General features: G+C 45.3%; 1 protein-coding gene across 3 annotated transcripts; it reads right to left on the bottom strand.

Moving 5' to 3' along the window:
* Positions 1–229: 229 nt before the first annotated feature.
* On the bottom strand, positions 230–24201 carry LTB4R (leukotriene B4 receptor). Of its 3 annotated transcripts, XR_014540886.1 has the most exons (3): positions 9633–10397; positions 637–3127; positions 230–596 (listed from the first exon to the last, which is right to left on the bottom strand). XR_014540886.1 is itself a non-coding variant. In XM_083581450.1 (2 exons), the coding sequence occupies exon 2, from the start codon at positions 3092–3094 to the stop codon at positions 2000–2002; it is 1095 nt and encodes a 364-aa protein (XP_083437576.1). In that variant the 5' UTR covers positions 3095–3127; positions 9633–10397; the 3' UTR covers positions 230–1999. The 3 variants fall into 3 exon arrangements, 2 of the variants coding, with proteins under 2 accessions (XP_083437576.1, XP_083437575.1); XM_083581450.1 differs by having other exon boundaries at positions 230–3127; XM_083581449.1 differs by lacking the exons at positions 230–596; positions 637–3127; positions 9633–10397 and adding exons at positions 19649–21382; positions 23701–24201.
* Between the last annotated feature and the right edge of the window lie 3612 nt (positions 24202–27813).

The following is a 27813-nucleotide window of genomic DNA, read 5'->3' as shown; positions in this document are numbered from 1 at the left end:
AGATCGCATTTTTGTGAAATTTTGTGAAATTTGTGAAACAGGTTTTTGTTGCACGTACCTTTCTTTCAATAAGGGATAGATGAGAAATTTGTTCATTGCATGCATTTAAGTGAACTGACCACCACCTTTCCTCACAGACTAATAATACGGATATACAAATACTTATTTGTCAGAATTTGCACCTCTCCAAATTTTGCGACACAGATAGCAAAAAGCCCACCAAAACATGTTTTAAAATACATATTTTATTATAAAATGTGTTCAACAGTGTGTATATTGAGATAAAATATGTATTTAAATATGTATTTTTTGATATAATCATATTTAAGTGTGTATTCAAATACAGATTTCCATACAGACTGGTTGCTTTTTTTAATGCCGATTCACGCAGATGCAGCATAGAAAGGATTTATGAATTAGCACATGTAAAACTGAAAACAGACTCGAAATTAATGGTTCCATCCATCCCTACTTCAAAGGAACTGAGGACTGCTTGTGAGTGTCCCTGCTTTCATTCTAGAAATCCACCCTGGTGATCTGCAATCTATAACCTCCCCAGATGCCAGCAATTCCTGAAAGCCTTGTGATGTCCTCAGCTAGGCTTTCCTCTAAATGTGCAAAGCAGAAATGGCTCACCAGTTGGAACTATGCATAATTCTGGGCAGGTGCATCACTGTTGCTTATGAGGAAGGAAAACGGGGAGGAAGTGAGACAGTCAGGGCAGAGCAAACTCCTTCCTAGTCCCCTGATTTCGCCTTATATACAATAAATACAGTCACATAGGACTCCCTTTCCGTGGTACAATGGGAAAACTGGTTTTCCTAATGGTCTTGAGTATTTGCTGGGGCTGCTATACACCCGATATTTCCCAGACATAGCTGGGATTTGTCTTTCAAAAATGGGTGAAATTTTCGCAAAGCAACTGAAATGTACGGGGAAACAACTTTTGTGTCCAAATTTTCACTTTTAGAAATATGGCAAGTTTGAAATAATGTGAAGTCTCCATCGGATGTACTGCACTGATTCTTTTGTACCTCTATTATGCCTATTGAATTGATGATGATGATTTTAAAAAACCTTTTATTGAAGTAAATCAAACAAACCTAATTATTATTCAGCATAGACTCACTGGAATTAATGAATACGCCTAATTTAGGTCCATTAATTTTAATGGGTCTGCTCTTAGTAAAGCTTAATTAATACTACCCACAAATACATCTTTTCACCTTTCACTGCTAAGGTAAGCTTGACTCGCCATATACCCACCGAAATCGTAAATTCTAAAGCACCCTGAGGATGAGATAGAAAAACTGAAGCATATTTTGTGAGGTAAGAAAAACTTTTAAAAGATTGGAGGCCAGGTTTCCGCATGCACAAAGTGAGAGGAAGTGCCAATACAGCAATTCCGGTTAGTGACCAATTTGAGTCATATTCAGAGTAGACTTGTTGAAATAAATGAGCATGGCTAATTAAGGCACCTTCGTTTCAGTCGGTCTACTCTAACTTAGAGTACAGCTACAACCCCTAGATGCTTAGGTGGGCTAATGTGGTATGTGAGACACTCCATATGTTCAATGCCCTCTCTTTGGCTACCTGTAGACCTTGCTTTTTAACCAAACTGTGTCCATTTATGGTGCCTAAATGTTTGTACTGAATAATCAAAAAGCTCTATGTAGTTTCTGTAATGCATTTTCAGTTAGGGCGTCACAGTTTTGAGGTGCTGGGTGCGCAATATTTTGAGGAAGCTGGTTGCTAGGCCTGAGAGCGAGCGCTTTGAGGGAAATCTCAATATGACAGCTGTGTGCCTCCAAATGAAATCTTCATGCCACACAGCAGATTACAGATGTGTGGGACCTGCGTATCTCAGATAAAGGGTAACTGGGGAGGGGGAGGGATGGAAAGAGAGGCCATTTCTAGCACGCAATATGAAACCACGATGGGTCAGACAATCCATTTGTGCATGCACAGAATCCACGCCACTCCACAAAACAGTAGGCTTTCAAGGTGACTTGAGAGGTTTAAAAGTATCTTCATGTTCTCGAGATGATCCATTCTCCACTGGGTTAGTAGACATGGTCATAGACTCGGGACTCACATTATTTAAGGTGGCCAACTTGGCATCTGCCTGGTACTGATGGTCCCGACTGGTACCACGCCTGTAGCTGGACACTTCTGAGGCAGTTCCTTCAAAGAGTTTGGCCATGAATCCGAAGCCGGCTGACCGAATGAAAGAGCTGCCGCTGAAGGCGTAAAGGATGGGGTTGACGCTACTGCTGAAGAAGGCGAGAGCCACCAAGGTCGGCCTAGCCGTCTTAGCGGCTTTTTTGACATTTTCAGAGCCACTCCACACAGCAGCCACATCCAGAAGGTTCACTATGTGATAAGGGAGCCAGAAAATAGCAAAGGCCAGCACAATAAGTCCAATGAGGTGGTTTGTACGGCGTTTCCGACGGAAACGGGTCTCCTTCAGCCGTAGGCCGATGGTTCCGTAGCTGTAGAGCACAGCAACAAAAGGCACCACAAACCCAGTGATGGTTTCGAAGAGATTGTGGAAGATCAAATGATTGGTTGTGGGGTGAAGGATTAAACAAATATACCTATTTCCCCAAAAAATCACCTTTCTGTAGAAAAGTACAGGGATGGCCAAGAAAACAGCAGCCACCCAAATTGCCAAAACCAGAAGCCATGTGGTACGTTTGGTGCGTATCTTCTGTGAGATGAAGGGCTTGGAGATAGCTAAGCAGCGGTCCAAGCTCATGAGGGCGATGAGAAACACGCTGCCGTACATGCTGACCCCACAGATGTAATGGCAGGCTTTGCAGACCGCCTCGCCGAGTTCCCATTTCCCAGCGCTTAGAAATCGCAGGAATACGGGCGCTGTGAGCAGCACTGCCAAGTCAGCTATGGCCAGGTGAAGGATGAGGAGGCACGTGACCGTACGCTTGCGGACAACACAGCTTGCGCTCCAAACCACAAAAGCATTGCCAGGGAAGCCCAGAATGAAGGCGAGAGAGAGCACAGTTAGGCCAACTGTCGCGCCTGGCAAGGGCGATAGCGCTGATGTTGCATTCTGGGTGATGTTGGAAGCGCTCATGGTCCTCTTGGGTGGCAGACAGCAGTGGAGGAACTGTGTAGGGAAGAAGAAGGGAGAGAAAGATCAGCAGAATTTTATGACTGCGGGCACACATTTTTTTCTCGAGTCAAACTTGGACCAGAGCTTGATTGGCATTTTTCTCATCTAGCAGCTTTGAGACTATTTTCCCTTTCGTGCAAAGCGGCTGCTAAATGTAACCATGCACATGCTAGTGTTACCAGACAAAAGTCTGTTTTCCTTGGTTCCCAAAGCCGGTTAAGGATGCACAATGAGTGGAAAGGTTCGAGTCTTTCTTGCTGTAGCGATAGTGGCTCAGTTTGGTTTGCTCTCCAAAAAGACTGAGCAAAACAACACTCGAGGCAGAAAACATATCTACAGGGTTGCAGAGCATGACCGCACCCATGCCTGATTCCCCCCACCGCTCCCGAACTTGCTCTTGACACCAGGTGCTAATTGCTGATAAGCTAAAAGGCTTGCCTGAAGCCCTATCTGATTTGGTTGTTGCTCTCTACTTGCAGAGCATTGCTTTTAATATGAACTTTCAGCTTGCTGATGGGCCGAACTGGTGGTGTTTGGGCTGGAACCTGAGAAGTTAGCCCGCTCGATAGAGCCAGACCACTGGGTTCACCCAACCTGGTGGTGTGCACACTGACCAGGAGCTCTCAATACTTCAGAGCTAGGATATTTAAACATGAGCTTCCTTGAGGTTTTGTAGCCCTGTTTAGGGAATCTTTTAATGTTTAATAGACTATTGTATTTTAATATTCTGTTGGGAGCCGCCCAGAGTGGCTGGGGAAACCCAGCCAGATGGGCGGGGTATAAATAATAAATTATATTATTATTATTATTATTATTATTATTATTATTATTATTGCTATTACTATTATTATTATTATAATCTTCCAGCATGGGACCAGTCAGGGGGGCATTCTGTTAGCTCTCTTGCAGATGCTGCTGTTGCTTGCTGCCTCTCCTTAAGCTGTTTCACTCTTTGATACTGACTTCTCCATCACAAGTTCATACAGCGTTCACAGGGGAGGGAGAGTTGTTTCCTTATTCTCTGGGTGTTAAGCAGGCTAATCAGAGTAGCCAAGGGGGCCCTTGCACTTCACCTGCTGCCAGCCAGCCAAGCCAAGGAGGCCAGGGACTTGTGGGATGGAGGCTTGATGCTGTCCAGTGGAGTGTCACTAGAGTGTCGGATTAGGACCTGGGAGACGAGGTGTTCAAATCCCTGCACAGCAGGGACAGCCGAAGATATTTTGGCACCTAAGGCGAACCACAAAATGCAAATTCCTTCCCTGCCAGGGATGACGGTGTGAGTGAAGCTGTACAATAGGATCAAGCAGGGAACAAAGATTTACACTGGGATCTGCTGCCGCCTGAGGCGGTTGCTTCACCTTGCCTCATGAGTGGGCCGGAGCTGTTTCTCAGGCATGAAGCGCACTAGGTGTGACCTCGAGTTGGTCACCACCCCTCAGCCTAACCTAATTCACAGGGTCGTTGTGAGTATTAAATGTCGGGGAGGGAAGAACCATGGATATTACCTTGAGCTCCTTGAAGAAAAGATGAGATATAAATGCAATGCAGAGAAATAAATAAGTACAGTGGTTCCTCCGGTTAAGAACTTAATTCGTTCTGAAGGTCTGTTCTTAACCTGAAACTGTTCTTAACCTGAGGTACCACTTTAGCTAATGGGGCCTCCCGCTGCTGCCACCCCACTGCCACCGCACAGTATCTGTTCTCATTCTGAAGCAAAGTTCTTAACCCGAGGCACTATTTCTGGGTTAGTGGAGTCTGTAACCTGAAGTGTCTGTAACCTGAAGCATTTGTAACCCGAGGTACCACTGTAATAGAATTGCCCGTTGATCTGCTCTCTCTGTTATACTTGGGGCACAAAACTCTTAAGCCATTGAGCTTCGCTTCAAGGGGGCAGGCTTCAAATCTAGCGGAGCAAAATATTTCGTGATTGCTGCCCCCATCCTGCAGCAGTGGACTTTCATAGAGGATGTGCCACCTGAATCGACAGTGACGTCCGATGCTCCCTTCGACTAAAAGAACAAAGACTTCTAGTTTCTTTAAAGCCCATGAAGCAACTTCCTTGCAGTTCTTACATAAACAGTGGGGCAACTGTTTTGCGATGGGAGAAAGGGGGAAGTGTGTGTGTGTACGCACAGGAGTGCATAGGGGTGTGTTTGTGCATGCCCCTCTACCAAGACTCTTCTTGGAGAGGAGCTCCATCATTTCCCATTTCCCTTTCTGTGTTTGCCCTGCAACAATGGAGCAAAAACGTTGCATCAATGGTGTCTTTCCGTCTTGGAAGATAAAAGCAGCTGGGGGGGGATCTTGTTGGGTACAGATAACCCATAGATAAAAGATTAAGTGCAAACACCCATTCTGATCAGTGCTAGAACCTCAGTAGGTGTGTCTCTCTCTGTGTGTACAGACAGATAAATACAATAGGCATAGATATAGATTGTATATCTATGTATCCCATTTGTATCACGTTTGATTTGCACCATAATGGGTTTGTTTGGTTTTTTGCTCATAGTACTGATGTTCCAACAAATATGTTGGGTTTACCTTGATAAACTCATCTCGCTTTTAGGCCAAGGGAGCCGGAGTTTGTCCACAGACAGCTTTCCGGGTCATGTGGCCAGCATGACTAAGCAGCTTCTGGCACAACGGGACACCATGACAGAAACCAGAGTGCACAGAAACACCATTTACCTTCCTGCCTCACCTATTTATCTACTAGCACTGGCGCACTTTCGAACTACTAGGTTGGCAGTAGCTGGAACAGAGCAACAGGAGCTCACCATGTTTGCAGGGATTCGAACTGCCGAGCTTCTGATCGGCAAGCCCAAGAAGCTCAGTGGTTTAAACCACAGTGCCACCTGCATCTCATGATACATAGCATGAGACAAACACATTCAGACAAATACAAGGCATTATCAGAGCCCAAGGCTCAATGAGGGTTTGAAGCAAGATTGGTGTGGTGTGTGTCTGGGAAGGATGTGTGGCCTAGAGGGGTGTATTTGGGCCCAATGCCTGAGGGTGCCCACCCAGGAGAAGCGTAGCGTACACCAAACACCTGTAGCAGAACTCAAAAACTGGTTGAATGCTGTTTCTAGGGTCTATCTGTCCCAATGCTCTATGAGTCAAGACTGCTCTCTAGCTGTTTGCTGGCAGGAAAAATGTAGTATTCATGGCATGCAAATTCTCTGGGGTTACGGTACGCCATGTCATGTGGTTCTTGTCACATCCGTTCTTCTTTCTCCAGAATGTGTGGGCTTTGTGGTTTCTCCATGCAAGAACCAAAAATTCAGGGCATCCTCCCTCACCCCCAAACGATACCTGTCAAAGCTGAAATTGAATCAGGTTATTGTCACTTAGAACCTGCTTTTAGAAAGGCTAAGCCTTGCCCCCCCTGTGACAAGAGTGCGCTAAGCATACACAGATGGCCTTTGCCATCTCCTACACACGGGAGTACTTCTCATGTTTATTCCTTTGCGTGAAAATGCACATGAAAATGTTGGACTTCAAGTGACTAGCAATAATATTGATGGTCAGTTCCATGTAATTATTATTATTATTATTATTATTATTATTATTATTATTATTGCTACTACTAGTACTACTACTACTACAGGCAAAGGGCCTTCTTGGTAGTGGTGCCTGCCCTGTGGAACACCCTCCCATCAGATGTCCAGAGAATGAACAACTATCTGACGTTTAGAAGACATTTGAAGGCAGCCCTGTTTAGGGAAGCTTTTAATGTTTGCTGTTTTATCATGTTATGTTGGGAGCTGCCCAGAGTGGCTGGGAAAACCCAGCCAGATGGGCAGGGTATACCATAAATAATAAATTAGTATTAAATTATTATATTATATTATAGAAAAGAAAAGTAGCCTCTGAATTAAAAGCAGCCTCTTCAATTAAAAGTGGAGGGTTGAGAGTTAGTAGACTTCCTTTTTACCCTGGATTTTGACAGCTGAGATGTGTATATTTCAGGACCCACCCTATTTTTGTCATTATAAGTTGTTTTAATTGTTATTAGCCCTCTCTGGGACCTTAGGGTGGAGGGGAAATATAATAAAAACACAAACACAAACAAACAAATGCAGTCTAGGGAAGGGAGCATGAGATTTCACCCATTTAGAAGTACAGGGATGTGACTTTAGTAGCATGCCAAATCCTCTCCAAGGACTGGCCTGAGAGGAAGACAACAAGAAAAATGGGTGAAGACAGAGAGCTGCTGTGTCTAGTTCTGGCAAATTAAGGAAGAGGTAGACAAATTGGAATAGCTTCAAAGGAGGGCAATGAAGATGGTCAGTGGTATGGAAACAAAGTTCTCTGAGTTAAGGGTGACAGAACTGAGCTTATTTAGCCTGGAGGAGGGAAGACTATGAGGGGAGAGGACGGTACTCCAGATCCCCGAGGGTCTAGGGATGAAAGGGAAATTCAATTCAGTTCACATTTAAATCTGAATTTATCAAATTGGCACTTTCTGAAATAATACGCAAAACACAGTCAACCTTCAGAATTCTCACTTATACAAAATGCACCATGTAGTTCTCCAACCAAAGAACATTCACAACAATGCATACAGTATGTTGGGGAGAAATATGGGGAAGAATGAATATATTAATGAAAACAAGATACAAAAGTGCATCAGGAGAATTTGCATGCAAACATGAGTGCATTAGTCAAAACTACATACAAACGTGTTTATTAGAGAGAAATTCACACTAAAATGCTTGAGAATTTTCATGAGGACTGAGTAAAAGGAAATAGCAAATTTGAGGGGGTTTTTTTTGGGGGGGGGAAACCCTGAGAAACTGAGAGAAGAGAATCTGACAGATCTTTCCAACTGTGTGAAGGAGAAGTTGTTCTCTGCTAATGCAAGAGGCTGGAGCTGGATTGTCATGTGCTTAAAGTTTCAGGAGGATAGATATCAGTTGAACATTAGGAGAAACCTCTTAATGGCTTAGAGGGGTGATGAGTGAATATGTAAATTTTTGTTTCTCCCAGTTTCTCATATATTTTTTTTCAGTCTTAAGGTCAGTTCTCCACATTTCCTTATCAGTTTACAATATATATTTTTATCCCGCCCAAAGGAAGGCCTCCTGAAAAATTTTCAGCATTCTTGTCTGAATTTTTCAATCTCGCTTAATATTCACATTTTTGCAAAGCAATTTCCCCCAATATGTGTTGGGTTCATGAATAAAGGCATATTTTATCCTAGCACATACACCGACGCACACATTATGTGGCTGGATAATGACCTTGCTAAATCTGAAGAGGTGTGAATTTTGGAGGATGACTGTGTTTCAGTCTGCATATTGTTTCGGAAAATGAAAATTATGTAAGTTTGGTTTTAAATGGAAACAAATGAATTTCTCCACCATCCCATCTCAGATGCATGTGCCAGTGGTCAAATCCACACCATCCATGTAAAACACATGGACTCCAGGGAACTGTAGTTTTGGCTTCACACAGAGCTACAATTCCCAGCACCCTTAACAAACTACAGTTCCCAGGATTCAGGCTGTGTGAAATCATGTGTTTTAAATGTATGGATGCAACCCAGTGTTTGCTGGGGTTAGGGTATATAGGACTGAAGCCACAGTACAGATTCGAAACAGGGCTGCAGATACTTAGTCAATTCATTAAACCACAGATTAAGCCACTGAAAATAGTGAAAAAACCCACAGCAATTAAATTTAAAATATTTTGGTCAGATACATTTTGGTCCAACTAAGCAGCAGATGAATTTGTTAAAATTATGGTTCATTAATATTCCAGGTGGTGAAAACTTGGGGGGGGGGGAATGACGACAAATCTAGCATGCTCGTCCCCACAACCCCTCACCCAAATCACTACTCTATTTAAGGCAATGTAAGGGGGGGGGGCTGAAAAAGGACTAAGGAGAACTATTCTAGTGAGTTGTGGTGGTAAAGTGTTTCAGATCCCTACATAGCCATGAGTGACGATAGCTCTTTGTCTCAGCAGGCTGTGCTACCTCACAGGGTTCTTGTGGAGATAAGGATGGGAGAATATCTTGCACACACCCTTTGTGCACTTGGAGAAAAGGTGGAATAAACAGACTAATCAATCAATCAATCAATCAATCATAACATGCATGCCACACATGGTCAAAGGAACCCTTCATTTTTGTCATGGCTTCACATCTTCCAGAACCGCACCTGCCACTGAGAAAGGTCCCTGTAAATTCCTGCTGCAGCAATATTGCCTGGTTTAAATTATGCCCTATTAAGGACACCTCCTGCTTTTCACTCTGATTGTTGTCCCATTACAGGGACACCAAAGGAAACACTGCCTTATACTAAATCTATCTCAGTCGGCTCTCCACTGACTTGCAGCCTCTTTCCAGGGTTTCAGGGACGGGGGGGGGGGGGTCTCTCCTATCCCTACCTAGAAATTCCAATGGATTGAACATGGGACTTTGTGCATGCAAAGCAGCTCTTCTGCCCTTGACCTACAGTCCTTCTCCAAAGAACCCGCCAGCCCCTCTTACCCTTTCGGACTTTGAAATCTCTCTGTCTGCCACCGACTTCTCCAGCCGTCTGTGCCCCGAGGCTCGTCTCGTTTCTATATTTGCATATCACCACTTGCGGAGGTGGTGAATGTGGGTCTGTTCGTTTGTTGCCTCGCTTTCTTTCTTAATGACTTCCACGGACCCCCAAGAGGAAGTGAACTGACAAGTTTCACAAGAGTTGAGTAAGTGATGGGAGGAAACGGTTCTGGAGATGGGGTTAGCCACCGGGCCGGAAAGGTGAAGTAGTGAGAGGGATGGAGGTAGAGCCACTGGTTTCATTCCTCCTGCAAAAGAACGGGCTCTCAATCTTAGATCCAGCTTTGTGACTAAAGAATCGGGCAGCCTCAGTCATATTAGTGTGCGTTTCACAAACTTCAGCTGGGGCTATTTCTGGGCAGGAGTAGCCTGGCCACAATGATCCACATTCTGGTAGCCTCCAGGGTAGAAGACTGCAGTGTGATCTGCATGAGGCTGCCCTTGAAGAAGAAGAAGATGATGATGATATTATTATTATTATTATTATTATTATTAAATAATATTTATTATTTATACCCCACCCATGTGGCTGGGTCTGGGCAGCTCCCAACAGAATATTAAAAGCATGATAAAACATCAAACGTTAAAAACTTCCTTAAACATGGCTGCCTTCAGATGTCTTCTAAAAGTCAGATAGTTGTTTATTTCCTTGAAATCTGATGGGAGGGCATTCCACAAGGAGGGTGCCACTACTGAGAAGGCCCTTTGCCTGATTCCCTGTAACCTCACTTCTCGCAGGGAGGGAACCTCCAGAAGGCCCTCGGCGCTGGATCTCATATTATTTGTCTCACTATCTGCTGTGGAAAAAATACATCACCTACATAATTATTTGTGTCAGTTACTTTGTCATTACATTATTCTGCCCAATTCATTACAATGCAAACACAATGCAAATTTTGGGAGTAATCAATTATGTATCATTTGCAGACTGAAAACAACAGCAGCAAATGCTGATTATATTCACTGGGTTGGTTTCTGTTCTGGACTTGGGATGAATAAGAAAACCTTGGCAGTTTCTGCTCATGTTTCTGTTTTCATCAGATTTCTCCGGCATTGCTATGCCTAGGGCAGCAAAGAATAGTTTTGGGTCAGCCCTGCAAATCTGGATAGCACCAATGAATTGTAGAACAGAATACAGTGCTCCAAATAAAATAGCGCTTTCCAACGCCACTTACACTAGAACGTGCTAAAAATTTGCAACAAAACAGACACAGCATTAGGCACTGAGATGTTATTGGTTGACAATGTTGCTTATCAGTTGCTAACATACCTGAGTCAGATGAGATAAAATGTTTCCAGAGCAGTCTGATTAAAAAGGGCACAGTTAGAGAGCCGTTGTGCAAAACATGCTAGGCAAGTGCAGGAAATAAACAGCAGTCAATATAAGGCATGCTAAATTGCAGAAGTGTCAAAACAATAGGTTTCTTAAGCACAGCAGCTGGTGCAAAGAGTCTGGGAGTTTCCAAATCTAACACATTCTTGAGGGTAGGGCCTTTTAAAGCAACCAGGCCTCTCAACAGGGGCTCCAATTACCTAGACTGATCCTCCCCCTCTTACCAGGTGGAGTTGATGGGAGTTGTAGTTCAAAGCATCTCGAGGGCACTAGGTTGGCAAAGGAGGTACCAGTAATATCCCCCTTTCTAATGAAGATAGCAGAGCACATTTGCTTCTGCTTCTCACTGTGATATTAGCAATTGAAGAACGGGGGCTATTAGGTGCAAAGTCTCTCTGCCTGTGCTTTGTGAATGCTGTATGGAAAAGCACATGAAACTGACCTTTGAAGAATTTGTAAGTAAACCATTTTTTTTAAACTTCCCAAACGTGTGGTCTTTTTCTCTGCTAGGGGAAGAGGGGAGTTTTGGCAGGAACTTAGATGGGCATATTTTAAAGATCTAACAGCCTATATTTCCATACTTTGCTGTGCTGCATGTTTTGTGATTTTAAATCTCTGCTGGAGTTCTCTCACCTGGATTTTGGCATGATTTTTCCTTGCCACTAACACTAGTGATATATGGAAACGAGAGCTGGACCATAAAGAAGGCTGATCGCCGAAGAATTGATGCTTTTGAATTATGGTGCTGGAGGAGACTCTTGAGAGTCCCATGGACTGCAAGAAGATCAAACCAATCCATTCTTAAGGAATCAGCCCTGAGTGCTCACTGGAAGGACAGATTGTGAAGCTGAGACTCCAATACTTTGGCCACCTCATGAGAAGAGAAGACTCCCTGGAAAAGACCCTGATGATGGGAAAGATGGAGGGCACAAGGAGAAGGGGATGACAGAGGACGAGATGGTTGGACAGTGTTCTTGAAGCTACCAACAGGAGTTTGACCAAACTGCGGGAGGCAGTGGAAGACAGGAGTGTCTGGCGTGCTCTGGTCCATGGGGTCACGAAGAGTCGGACACAACTAAACGACTAAACAACAACAACAACACGTTTAAGTATATATTATATCCCAGATTACACTGAAGTGCAAACTAGATGTGATGTCTTGTTTTTTACTTATTTAGTTTTGAAAAATAGCTACTTGGGGTCTAAAATTGATCGAAATGGGGGGGGGGGTGGCTTTTCCCTTACCATTCCAATCAGATGCACCCCAATCCAGCTGTTTTTCTCCCTCCAGAGGAAAAAGCACCCCTTATCCAATACTTTTGCCTCCATTGTGCAGGACAAATAAGAAAGAAAGAAAGAAAGAAAGAAAGAAAGAAAGAAAGAAAGAAAGAAAGAAAGAAAGAAAGAAAGAATAATGCACTCCTCTCCAAGCAGAAACTTCTAATATGAAGTCCCTTGGTAGAGCCAGATGTTGGAGGCAGTGGGGGCACACTGACAACCTTTGTATGGGGGGGGATTATAAATCTTCTAGTTAAAGTCACAGCTACAAAGCTAAGCAGCGGAGCCTGGCACCTATTGGGTCTGGTAGGGTGGAAGGCACAGAGGCTCCTAATAGATGGGGCCAGAGCCCATGACAGGCAGGGCCAAGTACTTCCAGTTCTGCCCACATCCTCCTCCCTATGGGCTTCTATCATGACAACAGTGGGATTAAGGAAGAGGAAGTTGACAACCAGTCCCTGGACTGGGTGTAAGTAAGAAAGCAGGCAGGTGAGGGCCTGCTGAGGGCAGTTTGATGTTGGTGGTGCAACCAACATATAGCTAAAATAATATGAAGTCTGTGCCTCACACCAACTGCTTTTTCTCATTCCACTGCAGTCTCTACAGGTTCCAGCAGTGTTACGGGACACGGGTACACCTGTGTGTGTGATTTTGTCAGTCTCTTTCCATGCCCCGGATGTGGAAACGGTTCCCTTTGCAAATTCCTGCCTGTGAGGCAATACATGTATATATTTAGGCCACCCAGATTGTTTCAACGGTGTGAATCTAATTCCTCTTTTTGTCACACAAGCCTTTAGGCAATAAAGATTAGGAAACATTGTCCCTAGAATGACCCAACCTTGAAATCCCTTTCCTGCTTGCAGCAACGCAACCCGTTGTCCCTCCAAACGCTTCTACTATAGCACCCCCTGGTGTTGCGTTGGGTCTCTGCCAACAATACCTGACTCACGGCTGACTCATTTCCTGTTCCCTTGGCAAGAACTTGAATTTTGTTGTGATCCAAGCAGGTTTATTGCCTGTGGAGAATTCTCCTGCTTTCAAGTGACACCAGAATCTGAGAGCCAGACTACAGAAGGCCTTTGAAATCAATGACGGGATCTGCTGACATTTTCATCTTTAGCTTAAAGATGCTGGTGTAATTAGGCAATTTTAGTTTCTGGATCAGGGCTAGAGTTGGCACCTGGTACCTCAGGGCAGCTGCTGGGGGTCCATTTTTTGGGAAGCTCGACCCCTACCTCTTAAGATGGACCTCGACTGAAACTTTTTGTGGTGCTCTGATCAGTGCTGGATGGAGGACTCTAGATGCCATTATAATCCCCCATAGTACCACAGTGGCATTATATCAGAGGTCTTGTGAGAATTCATGTTGGGCACTAGACCAATGCTCAGAGCACTAGGACACACTAATAGAAGAGAAGGCCCACAAGAGTGCCCTGAAGAATGTAAGAAGAGCTCATTTAGTCTATCGTCTATTTTATTGCACTTATATCTCACCTTATCTTAAAGGAGCTCAACGTGGTATACAAGTTTCTCCCTTTCCACATTTAATCCCCGAGACAACACTTTGGGGTAGGTTAAGCTGTGAGGCAGTCACTGGCCCAAGGTCACCCAGTGAGCTCTGTGGCTGAGTGGGGCTTTGAATCCGTCTTCCAGGCCCAAGTACTCTAACCATTACACCACACTGACTCTGTTATTTTTTTTTAAAACAAAACAAAACACAAATTTGATTTGAGTTTACAAAGAGAAATACAAAGATACAAATATTCTTTTTTTGGGGGGGAGGGTTTCAAACTAAAACATGAATCCAGAGGCATAAACGAGAAAGAGAAGAGAGAGGAGTGAAAGGAAAGAGAAAAAGAGATAAAGAAAAAGGAATTAAAAGAGAGAAAGAGAAAGAGAGAAAGTGGGGGGGGAGTTAAGAAGCTTAAATAATTTTTGATTCTAAGTTCTGATGGCTGTAATAATGGAATACTGAATGGTTTGGTTTATATAAAATATGCAGGGATTTATGTTATGCAAAATGAACCATGGAAAGAGAAGAAGGGAAGCCATTGATATTTTAAGGTTGTTTAAATAAATATTCTAAAATGCAAAACAGAAAAAGTAATAACTTTCAATTCTTCGCCTGTCCACGATATATAAACATTATTCATGGATAGCTCAGTTGGTAGAGGATGGAAGTCTTAATCTTAGGATCATGGTTTGAAGTCCCATGTTGGGCCGGCTGTACTTGAGGGATGATTCCAACAGATTCCACACGAGAAACGCTTATGTCCCTGTGGAGATGGCAGTACCGAATCGGTGGTGCATGCCCTTCTGGCTTGCACTCTTTATAAAGATTTGAGGAATGAGATTATCACCCCTCTTTTATTGTCCATTCCGGGTTGCCCAACCACTGCCACAGTGTCCTTGGCAGATCAAGATGAACAGGTGACAGCAAAGGTTGCAAGGTTTTTAGCTTGGGCAATCAGAATAAGATCCGCCATTTGACTACTGATTCAAAACCCTAAAATGTATTATATATAATTGACTTTCTGTTTCTATTCTTTGTATATCGTATTGTTGTTTTATTGCTATGGCCAATGGCTACGCAAATAAAGATTCATTCATTCATTCCCATGTTGGGCAAAAGATTCCTGCATTGTACAGGATTGGACAAGATGACCCCGGTCATCCCTTCCAACTTTACTGTTCTACGATTCTGTGATTCATTCATTCCGGTATAACGCCCAGTAAAGGCACAGTGACCTTGTTCTCACACTGGCGCTCCTCACACAGCAGTCATCCAGATGCTTGCGAGGAACCTGCAAGCAGGATGTGAGTGCCATAGTGCCCTCCCCATTTGGGATTCCCAGCTGCTAGTACTAAACTCCAATCTGCCTTCACCAGTGGAGTTAGAATATAGCCATATGCAGCCTTTGTGCATGTACCCACCGTGCACACATGGGCTGTGAATGGGACAACACTCCTTCTTGCAAACTCTCACTGATTTCCTCCAAGGCTCTTCTCCAAGCACCAGTTCACCAACTCACATTTGAGACACTCTGCAAGTGCTCTGCCCAGTGAGGCTCGGCTCCTTACAGGCGCATTGCTAAAAAGAATGCAAATATTTGATTGTGCCTCATCGCTGCTCGGGATGGGGGAGAAATCCTATTCAGTTCACATGAGAAAATAAACTTACTTAATTCATACGTTCCAAAGCAAGAGGCAGATCACAAGCCAGTCTTCAAAATTCGCTTTTTTCCTGAATTTTGCAGTGAAGTTCTCCAGCTACATTTAACGTACAAATGTGCATATATCGGGGCACTGTTGCCCAGAAATGCACAGATTAATGAAAATGACATAAAATTGCATTATCTTTGGGAAAGCTGCTTTGCAGAAATGTGCATAAACGTATTGGGCAAAATTGCACATAAAAATGTGTGCATTGTCAGAAATTTGCACTGAAAGGAAGGCGAATTAAAAATCAATGAATTGCAAATTGATGCTACAGTGTGGAGAACTGAGCTTCAGACTGCAAAACTTAGAGAAACTGAAATCAACATATTTGCCCAGCCCTAGTTGTAGCAGGAATGTATTGCTTGTATTTCATCGCTCAGATTTGGAGTAGGGTCGAAATGTAAGGGCCCTAGGTGAAACCAACGAACCCCAAGTAGCTGATTCAATCCAGTTTTGCCAAATCATACATTTCCCTCACCCAACCACATGCTTCTAAAGTAGCCAAGGGAACAGATCCCTCATCAATCTCAAGGGGACCTGCAATGGGAAGAACGGGTAGCATGGAAGCTGAAGGAGTTCTGTAGACAGCATTAGATCAGGCAGACCCTCAGCTCAACGTAAGGCAGTTGCTTAAGCTTTGCTAGAACATGCCAAAGTCCTGTTTCCTACATAAGCCAGCAAGTCACCTAAGGGAAGCCAGAGCATGAAGGGAACCACCGTCCTTTGTCCTCAGTAGCTGATATTCACAGATATACTGCCTCTGTCCCTGGAGGTTTGCTATATGGCCATTTAATTGCATGCTCAAGGGACGCGGGTCACGCTGTGGGTTAAACCACAGAGCCTAGGACTTGCCAATCAGAAGATCGGTGGTTCAAATCCCTGCAGCGGGGTGAGCTCCTGTTGCTCGGTCCCTACTCCTGCCAACCTAGCAGTTCGAAAGCACGTCAAAGTGCAAGTAGATAAATAGGTACTGCTCTGGTGGGAAGGTAAACGGCGTTTCCGTGCACTGCTCTGGTTCACTAGAAGTGGCTTAGTCATGCTGGCCACATGACCCGGAAGCTGTATGCCGGCTCCCTCGGCCAGTAAAGCAAGATGAGCGCCGCAACCCCAGAGTCAGTCACGACTGGACCTAATAGTCAGGGGTCCCTGACCTTTTAACTATAGCTTTAAGCTCCTCTATATGCATGTGTATCTGTGTTGATGGGATATGAATCTTGACAGGAAAAAATGGGTAACGTGGATGGGCATACCTTCCACAAATGAGTCTATTCCTTTCTTATGAATAATCCCTTTGCAACCGAAATATGTCTGTTCAAGCTCTTGAGCCCAATAAATTGTGACCTGTGCCAGTTGCAACTGGAAGGTCTGAAGAAATGGAGGCAAACAGTAGGTGGCACCAGAGTCAATGGCAAGCAGAGCCAACTCATAGTAGTTTTATCCCTATTCTCCTCTCTGCTGAGTTCTACTCGAGGATCAATGCTGAGACTCAGGAAGAAGAGGCCGACAGCCAGTGTCACCCACTGGGCTGAGCTGGATGCAAATAGGAAGGCAGACAGTGAGGACTGGTTAAGGGCAGATTGAGAATGGTGGTAGCAGTACCCAATTCAGTCTAACAAAGCAGCCTCCACCTATTTCAGTTAAATCTGTCCAAGACATTTTGCTGCCTGAGGCACACTGCAAGGTGACAACCCTCCCTTCCACGTACAGAGGTACCTTGGCTCTCAAATTTAATCCATTCCGGGAGTCCGTTCGACTCCTGAAACTGTTCAAAAACCAAGGTGCGGCTTTCAATTGGCTGCACTCTTGCAGAAGCCAAGTTGAATATTTGGCTTCTGAAAAACGTTAACAAACCAGAGCAATTACTTCCAGGTCTGCGGTGTTCGGGAGCCGATTTGTTCAGCAGCTAAGCCGTTCAAGTACCAAGGTACCACTGTACAGAAGTTGATCAGACTGACAGCCGAGTCTTACACTGTCAACAGTACCTGAAAGCATCTGCCTCACTCTGCCTAACAGTAGGGACAACCCCAATTCTAATATCATCCGTATTTCTCTCTCTCTCTCTCTCTCTCTCTCTCTCTCTCTCTCTCTCTCTCTCTCTCTGCTTACAATACCTGAAATTTTCACTGACGTTTCATTTAAAACAACAACAAATGGGCACATCTCAGCAATTCACAAGAAATCATTAGTTTATTATTGCAAACAATCCAACACAAATAAGGATGGACTACTGATGTATTGTGGATTTTTACTCCTCTTCAGCATATGGAAAGGAGGTTTCACATGCAGAATAACTGTTTCAAAAGTGAGACCTGCGACAAAATGTGTGACGTGGAGTGCTGCTGTTCACATCCAAATTCTGATTTCCTCCCGTCCTCCAGTAATCAGCTGGCATTCCATGGCCACTGAGCATGCTTAGTCCTCATCGGACTGATTTTGGAGTTTCCCCACTTGGCGTTTCTGTCCCTAGCCCTTCTGAAAACCTTGGATTGCCCCCTGCTTGTTGGCAATAGCTGCATCTTGGCTGTGCCCATTTGGCTGCATAAGCAATGATGCTCACAACATGAACTTTGGAAATAGAGATGTGTTTGTGTATAGAAGCCCCTACTGGATCCTGCTACCTTCAGAAAACAAGAATGAATTCACTGCTCTTAACTTCCAAAAATGGGCACTTGTGCTGCAGGCAGATAGTGAAGGAATGCTATGCAGGTTTTGTCAGAGTGGATCCACAGATCTCTTTCCTTGTGGGCACACCCTAGCCCATTTTAGCTTATTAAAAGATTAGAAATATTACACATCAAGATGGATAACTTGCCCATTTAACATACTATTAGTGAAGACTATTTTAGCAGGCATTTTGAGGAGGCTTTTCTGATTTTATGGTTAATTCTGATCAATCTTGTATGTTTCCTAACCCTGTTGCAAAAGCCACAGTGCTCATGCGGTGGGGGTGTAAGAAATCTAGGGAATATTGAGGGAAATAAAAAGGATGCTAAGGATGACATCCCCCCCAAAAAACCCCCCGAGATTTTCCTTTTGGGTCTAATAGAGGGTGAGATACCTAAGAACGTATTAAATCTTTTTCTTTAAGCAACCGCTGTGGCCAGAATAGCCTATGCACAAATGTGGAAGGAAAAAAAACAGTCCAATAAAATAGGATTGGCAGAATAAGTTAATAGAACACGTGGAGTAAGCGAGGCTGACTGCAAATGTAAGAAACCAGGATGAACATACCATAAGAGAGGAGTAGGAAAACTTTGGGGAATATTTAAAGAATTATAACAGTTACATAAATCTCCAAGTAGGACTGGATATAGGAACAGCAGCTAAATCAGTTAGAAGGTGTAGAGAGACATGTAGCACAACTAAGAATAAAAAGGAACCCATGGGAGGGTGTGTGGGCAAGTGGAATAATGTAGAAGGATAATGAAGAATATTGTGAAATGGATGTACCAATTTACTGTTAAAGCACAAATAAAATGGAAAAGAGAGCAAAGGCCACAGTGCTAAGTGGTATATTAACTCTTGTAATAATAGAATGATAATAATAATTTGGAATAAGAAAGGCTGTTGCTATTGTTAAACAAATGGGACTCAGAAAACCTTTTTGATTTACAGCAAATCTACCAGCAGTTCTTCACCTACATTTCCCCCACTTCTATACTAGTGCCCTCCAACATTTCCAGAATAGAAGTTGTACTTAATTTAAGAACTGAGAGGTGTAGCTCTTCCCTGTCTCTAATCCCTCAGGTGTAGATTATTTATTGAGGAGGGAGACACTCTGTATATGCCCAGAGTCACCCTTTGTTTTATAAGTTTCACATCTTGCCCTGAAGGCGGAAATATATATATGGGTTAAACCACAGAGCCTAGGGCTTGCCGATCAGAAGGTCGGTGGTTCGAATCCCTACAATGGGGTGAGTGCCCATTGTTCGGTCCCAGCTCCTGTCAACCTAGCAGTTGGAAGGCACGGGAAGGTAAACGGTGTTTCCGTGCATTGCTCTGGTTCGCCAGAAGCAGCTTAGTCATGCTGGCCACGTGACCCGGAAGCTGTACGCCGGCTCCCTCAGCCAATAAAGTGAGATGAGTGCCGGAACCCCAGAGTTGGTCACGACTCTGGACCTAATGGTCAGGGGTCCCTTTACCTTTACCTTTATATATATATGACTAAGCTTAGTGCACTGAGTATCAGATTAAACCTGACTTGGTTTGAAGGAACAATAGCTGTGGAAGTCATTTAGCAGCTTTGTAGTGTGGACATGGTCTCAATGAGTTTCCTAGAAGCCAAGTTTCCAAAAATAGAGTAGCTAAGACAGCCAGGCCTAGCAAATGGAGATGGCTCAGCAGTAGAGGACATGATTTGTGTAAAGAAGGTCCCAGGTTGAATGCTGAGCATCTCTCAGCCAGGCTGGGGAAACACACTGCTTTAGACCCCAGGGAGCTTCTGCTAGTCACTGAGCTACTCGTCTTCAACTGGTGGGTCAGGCCCCATTAGTGGGTTGTGGCTCGATCCAAGATGGATCACACCAGGAGCACTCCCACCCTGCAAATTTATGGCAAAAGGTGAAGAAACGGGTCCCCCAATGCATGCTTGCATTATAAGTTGGTCCTGAGTCTGAAAAGGTTAAAGATACCTGGTGTAAACAATACTGAGCTGGCAGGACTGACTCATAAAGCATAAATTACATCTTGTGTTGAAACCTGGCATGATTCAGTCTAGGAGTGTCTGTATCCGAGTTGCTCTCTTGTGCCACCAAGACCCGGCCCTCCGTCTTGGTCCTTGTCCAGCCCGTCACAACTCTCCAGGGGCTGCTGGTCCATGCCCATGGCAGCTCCGGCCACTACCACCAAGTCTTTGGCCAGGTTTTTGTGGGACTGGGATCTTCTGCCGAGCCCATCGGATGCCCCCTCAAAGAACTGGGCGATGAAGTTGGCCCCTGAGGTCTTGATGAGGTTCCCAGCCACGAAGACATAGAGCACAGGGTTGATGCTGCTGCTGAGGAACGCCAAGGCTGTGGCACCTGCTCTGCCACTCTTCCAAGCCTGCCCCAGTCGTTCCGCTGTCCGCCCTGATGACAAGTTAGAAGCTACCTGGAGCACGTTGACGATGTGGTAGGGCACCCAGAGGACAGCAAAGCAGATGACAATGGCGACAATGAGCTTCTCGGTCCGAGCCCCCTGCCTCCGCTTCACTCCCCTGAGGCGGATCAAAACGGCAGAATAGCAGCCGACGATGATGGTGAAGGGTATCACAAAGGCCACCACAGTTTCCAAGGTGAAGTGGAAGATGGTCAGGCTCGGCCTGGGGTGGCAGGGCTCACAGATGTACCTCCCTGAGGGATCCTTGACTACTTGTCGGAAAAGGAGGGCCGGGATGGATAACAAAATGGCCGCCACCCAAATCCCTGACAGGATCTTGACCACCAAGTGTTTCTTGCGAATGGCTTGGGAGAAGTAGGGCTGGTTGACTGCGAGACACCGGTCCACGCTCATGAGGGTGATGATGAATATGCTGGCAAACATGTTGATGCAGCAGAGGTAGTAGACCCCTTTGCAAACTGCTAGGCTGAATAGCCAGTTCTTGAAGATGAGGAAGGTGATGAAGAAAGGAGTGAGGAGAAGCACGACCCCATCGGCCACTGCCAAATTAACGACAAGGAGGCAGGTGACTGAGCGGTGACTCGGTTTCATCTTCCAGAGGATACTCCAAATGACAAAGAGGTTTCCAGGCAGCCCGATAAGGGCAGCCAGGAGTAGGAAGACAATGCCAGTCACACTGGAGGTCGGGGAAGACAGGAGGGTGCTGTTTCCAGAGGTGTGGGTGCAGTTGTTGGTGGCACCACTGGAAAGAGCGGCTGGGGACTCCCTGTCAGGAAGGAAGAAGAAGAAAAGCTTGAGCCAGGAGGAACTGAACTGTGCCTTAACCCCTGTCAACCTTGGCTGCCACAAATTGCAATCTATTTTGCTCACAGCCATCTCATGATTTCTCTGCATCTCTCTTTCCTGCTATGGTCTATTACACTCCCTGAAATTGATACTGTAAGCTCACTGGGGCAGGGACCTCTCTCTTTTATGTATGCACTGTAACTTTCAAAATGTTTTGATTATTGAGTGTATTTGTATGGCTTGCAGTGCAGAGTCCCAGGTTCCTTTAGGAAGAAGGGCATGACGACGACAATTATAATATCAATAGTATTAATAATATTAATGTTGGCCTATGAAGTGATGAGAGGACGCGGGTGGCGCTGTGGGTTAAACCACAGAGCCTAGGACTTGCCGATCAGAAGGTTGGCGGTTCGAATCCCCATGACGGGGTGAGCTCCCGTTGCTCGGTCCCTGCTCCTGCCAACCTAGCAGTTTGAAAGCACATCAAAGTGCAAGTAGATAAACAGGTACCACTCCGGTGGGAAGGTAAACGGCATTTCCGTGCGCTGCTCTGGTTCGCCAGAAGCAGCTTAGTCATGCTGACCACATGACTTGGAAGCTGTACGCCGGCTCCCTCGGCCAATAAAGCGAGATGAGCGTTGCAACCCCAGAGTCGGCCATGACTGGACCTAATGGTCAGGGGTCCCTTTACCTTTACCTTTATGAAGTGATGATGGTGATGTTTTTACTACTCCATCAGTAGAGAAGAGTGACAACTAGAGGAAAATGTTCCTGTCCTGAGGAGATTGCAAATTGGAATTCGGCAAAGCTGGGGCAACAGAAGGAAGGGAGGAAGATGATCTAAGCAACTGCCAGTGAAGCTTCAGAATCAGGGGCAATGATTTGGTGTGTGTGTGTGTGTTAGAGAAGGCCAATTGTATTCTCCTCCCTCCCTCCTATCCACGGGTCTCTGTGCCTGAGGTGACTGGCTGCGGAGGATGGAGCTGAACTGCTTCTCTCCCTGCCGATTTTTTCCATTGAATTTATGGGTGCATGGCCTCCACAATTATATTATTGTGGGTACCCACAGCTCCCTTATGCTCCTATCCCTCCCTTGGTTCTGTCTCCTTGCTTTCAGCTGTGTCCTAGCCTTGCATTTTATTCTGTTTATGGTATTATACCACACAACGGCTCCCACCCACTAGGCAACATGGTCCACCCCTTTCACCTGCACCACTGTCCTTGGTCACACCCTATGTAAGAACATAAGAACGAACAGGTCAAAGGACCACAGAGTCCAGCATCTTCCCTCTCCCAACATTGGCCTGGCAGATGTCTTATGAAAGCCATCAAGCAGGGCAGAAAGACAACAGCCCTCCCTCACGGTTGGATCCCAGGAGCTGTTATTCAGTTGCAACCAAACATGGAAGCTCCATTTAACCATCAAGTCTAATAATACCAATGGACAGACCCATCCTCCATTAATTTGCACCATCCCCATTTCAAAGCCCCCTGAGGTTGCGGCCCAGTGTCACTCCATTCTGTGACAGCAACTTCCATTCAAAAGTCATCATTTGAAAAAGTTTTCTCCTGCCTTTCCTGAATCTCCTGCCAATCAATGTCAATTGATTCACAAGCTCCCCGATTTCTACTGCAGAGAGAGAAAGAGAGAGAGAACATGAGCGTGCCTCTCTCTAACCACATTCCCCAGAGGGTGCAAAATATTTTTTTTAAAACCTCCCTCATGTTTTCCCTCCCTTAGTGGCTTTCAGTCTTCCCTCACGGGCAAGATGTTCTACCACCACATTCCCTAATCATTTGAGTTGCCCTTTTCTGTCCCTTTTCGCGTTTTATGATATCCATTTTATCATCAGCTGACCCCAACTATAGACAGGTTTCCAAGTGTGGCTTCCCCATGGATTTGTACGAGGGCATTATCATCCTGGGCAGCTTAACTTTCATACCCTTTTCCTGATAATGCCTGGAATTTTCCACTGGAATTTTCCAGAGTGGTGCAATGTTTCTGCTCCTTTATTTTGACAACAACCACCATGCAAAATACGCAAAACAATATTTTGTCTTGTGTAACTCAGAGAGAAAGAGTTGCGGGTGTTTCCCCCCCCCCCCCGGCATCCTTCTCACACATTGCCACACATACTTCCAAACCATCAACCTTGATTTTGATCTATCCCAGATCTGGGCTACTTCCTACCCACTTCATCTTCCCCAAACTTCCAACCTGAACTATCACAATGTGGTCTTCTTCTGGATCTGCTTATGGTTCTTCGCCCTGACTGAACCTGCAATGCAATGACTTACATGGGTGAGTTGGTCTCTGACTGGAGCCCAGCGAAGCTTCTCTTGCTCTGTCTGCCTCCGTCTTTCCTTCACATCCTTTTCCTGGGCTGCGAATTATCTCCTTCTCCCAGAGCTTCTGAGCTGCTGCTTCTATTGCCGCTTTGCACGTCCAGACTGGAAGCTGGAATGAGGTTGAGTAATGGAAGAGGAGGGAGTGGCAGCAGGACTTGCCTTCTGCACACAACCCCCCCCCCCCCTTCACTAGATCTCCAAGTTGGGACTTGCTGGCACTGAGGAAGACCACACCCAAATACATTTGTGCCAAGAGGACCCTGGTTTTCTCCATGTGTTTCTTCTCTTACTCTCTCCCCCCTGCCTTCTGGCCCCTCTGCCATCCTTTTCTCCTTGTCTCATCCTTTCATTCAGAGAAATCCGCCTGGACGTTGCTTAAAAAGGAAGCAGCTAGATGGCACGAGGCTGGCTGCGGAGCGCAGATAATGGAACCCACAAAGCCTCTCGAGGAAGAAAACCTCACATTAGGCAACAGCAGCTCCTCTCGCAATTTTTGTTTCTGCAGGGGGAGTGACAGAAACATCCTAGAGTGGCTGATTCTTGTAATTTACCTACACAATCTCTCTCCCCCCTGTGCCCCACAAATAGGAAGGCAGGAAGCTGCCTTATAACTCAGTCCACACCTAGCTCAGTAATGTCTACACGGACTGGCAGTGACTCTCCAGGTGTCTTTCCAATCCCTTACCAGAAATGCTGGAGGCTGAGACAGGGACACAAAGCAGATGCTTTTACCACTGAGCTACAGCCCCTTTCCAAGTCTGCAGATATCTAATTTTAAAAGGTGGGGGGAGTCAAAGAGTTGCATACGTAAAGTGCCTTTAGCTTACAGAGAAATAATAACCCATTGGGAAAACCCCATAGTGGGACTGAAAGCTGCACCTCTTGAATTTCCAGCTGCCATGACCAGTGAAAGAAACTGAGCCTTTTTTGGGGGGGGGGGGATGAGCCAGCAGAATAGTTTTCTATTTTTGACATTTTGCATTGAAGTGGGTAATGTTTCTAGCATGAAAAGTGTGTGTGTTTCTCCACCAGCAAATGGGGTAGCAAAACAAGACGACTTCTGCTCAGTGCTAGGCCTGTGCTGTGCGGTTCATATCAAAGATCCATTGAATCCAGTATCCTTTTCCCAATAGTGGACACTCAGACTCCGCTGCAAAGCTCACCAGCCAGGCATGAAGGAGATACCCACCCATTGTTGCTTGTCCCTTGCCCCCAGCATCTGGTAGTCTGAGGTATACTGCTTATGAACATGGAAGTTCCATTTAGTTGTCTGTATCTGTTTCAAATGTGTTACTTATTGCATTTATATTTTTAATGAGGATGCTTCTATGTGTGTGTGTTTGTTTATTTATATAAAGGTAAAGGTAAAGGACCCCCAGATGGTTAAGTCCAGTCAAAGCTGACTATGGGGTGCGGCACTCATCTCACTTTCAGGCCAAGGGAGCTGGTGTTTGTCCACATACAGTTTTCTGGCTCATGTGGCCAGCATGACTTAACTGCTTCTGGCACAACAAGACATAGTGACGGAAACCAGAGCACACGGAAATGCCGTTTACCTTCCCGCTGCAGCGGTACCTATTTATCTACTTGCCCTGGTGTGCTTTTGAACTGCTAGGTTGTCAGGAGCTGGGACAGAGCAATGGGAGCTCACTCCATTGTGCAGATTCGAACTGCCGACCTTCTGATCAGCAAGCCAAAATGGCTCAGTGGTTTAGACCACAGCGCCACCCGGGTCCCATGTTTATATGATGTTTTTAAAGATGATACCATTATGTATTTGTTTTAACCAGGCTGTGGGTTTTAGTTGTGCTTTATTTCCAGTTTTCTTTGTATATCACTCAGAAACATTTTGATCAAGTGGGTTAGTGATCCCCCCCCCCCCAAATAAATACATTCACACCTCAAGCCTCATCAACCATTGGTAGCACTCTCCGCTGGATCAACCCTCCTTTATGTGGGGAACCAGCTGGTAAGATGACTGCCTTCTCTTCTCTGCCCTCCCTCCCTCCACCAATCCTGATTGCATCCTGCTCTGTTTGTTATGCAATACAATTTGCATTAGTGAAATCGGAGAGATGACTGTAAGGCGTGACCTTGGATGGGGATTCTTTTTCTGCTTCATCATGGCTCTAGTCACACTCTTGAGACACGGCGGTTCCAGTGTCACTGTCTATCCCTGTCTCAGAAAAAGGACTGTGAGCTGTCCGTCTGCATGCTGGCCAAAATATCACAGGGTTGAGAGGCAAAAGGGTGCATTGGAGGTCATCCCCCCTCCAGCAACTTCTCCTTTAAAGCAGGTAGATCCATCTGCCACCCGCTCAACATACACCACCCAGATGGTCAATTGTGGCCGAGCCGTGTATTATTTTCCTCCCCCCTCTGTGATCTTAGCTCTCAGTGGTGGTGGTGGACCTAGCTAAATGTGGCTATGCCATTGGTGATGGAGGGAACCCAGAACCTTCAGCAAAACAGGAGTGAACTCCTCCCAAGATGTACTTTCTCTACAATATGCTGAAAGCTGTCTGTTTCACTTTTGTGTGGGCATCTGAAAGTGAAGCTGGGTCAAAGTTCCCTCTCCCTTCTTTTGGAGGACACTTCAAAAGTGTACAGTGGTACTTTGGTACTTGAACGGCTTGGCTCCTGAACAAATTGGCTCCCAAGCTCTGCAAACCCGGAGGTAAATATTCTGGTTTGCGAACGTTTTTTGGAAGCCGAACTTCCGATGTGGCTTCTGCCTGAGTGCAGGAAGCTCCTCCAGCTCCTGCAGCCAAACTGGAAGCTGCATCTTGGATTTTGAACAGTTTTGGGAGTCGAACGGACTCCAGGAACAGATTCAGTTTGAGAACCAAGGTACCACTGTATATGTGTGTGGCAACTTTTGGCAATGCCAGCAAATTTCAGGTATTTTTGTTTTACCTAAAATACATGGTGGCAAAAGCTGCCTTCCCCTTCCCCTTCCCCTTCTCCTTCTCGAGACAAACAAAACAAAACCTGGCTGCCGCTTGAAGGCCACATTCCTGGGACAGAATGCCCTTGGAGAATGATGCTGAGTCACACATCCAGTCCTAGGAATGTGGACAGAGCAGCCAAACTGCCACTTGAACTGACCCGGTCCTACCGTTGGACACAGATAGGTGGCCAATTCAGATGGCAGGTCTGTGGGGCAGCACCAACAGTTCCCCCAGAGACCTCGCCCATTCCTCTCTGTTGTCACACAGGTGGACCTGGGCTTCATATTCTGGCATGCTTTTAGAGTTGAATTCATATTCAACTTCCAGTGTGGCTAGTGTCAGACTAGGACCTGGGAGATCAGGGTTCAAATTCAGCTTGGCAATGAAGCGTGACCCTTGGGCCAGGCACTTTCTCCCAGCTAAGTCTACTGCACACGTTTGTGGTGAGAAACATTTATGTCTCCTTGAGCTCCTTGTAGGAAAGGTGGGATATAAATGAAAAAATAAAATATAAAAAGACCTATCGCCAGTCAGCTACTGGAGACGGGGGCACCATCTTATCCTTCGCCTCAATCAGCCAAATGGCTTGGGTCGGCTCTGCATTTGAAATAGCGCTGTGGCTTTTTAAATAGTTGTTTTTAAGAAAGATGGACTGCATGTTTAAGCTAAGTCAAGAAAAGGGGGGGGGGAGGCATTTGCCTACCTCAAAGGTTAATTCAGTCACAGAGAGGCACTCTCTACCCCATGTCATTCTGCAAAAGTACTGAAACAGCTGGTTTAAACTCTGTGACTCAGCATTAACTGAAATCCATGACTCAGAATAGACCCATTTCAATGAAGGAACATGACTAATGTAAACCCATTGAATTAAATGGGTCTAATCTGAGCATTCCTTTGTTGGAGACAACTTTCCACACATGACTTGGTGGCCAGCATTGCAAGTCATACAGTGGCCCAGAGCAGGTTCTCCCTTAGGCACAAGCCAGCCTTGGCTTGTGAAGGATTTGCAGGGGCAGAAAGGAACCCAAATAGAAATCCTGACAAAAATGTGGGACATCTGTGTGTTTACTTTAGGAGGAGTTTGGATTTGATACCTCGCTTTATCACTACC

This window comes from Podarcis filfolensis (assembly GCF_964270895.1).
Source record: "Podarcis filfolensis genome assembly, chromosome: 13".
Classification (NCBI taxonomy): Eukaryota; Metazoa; Chordata; class Lepidosauria; order Squamata; family Lacertidae; genus Podarcis; species Podarcis filfolensis.
Note: the sequence above shows the minus strand (reverse complement) of the source record. Positions and strands in the feature narration are given on the sequence as shown.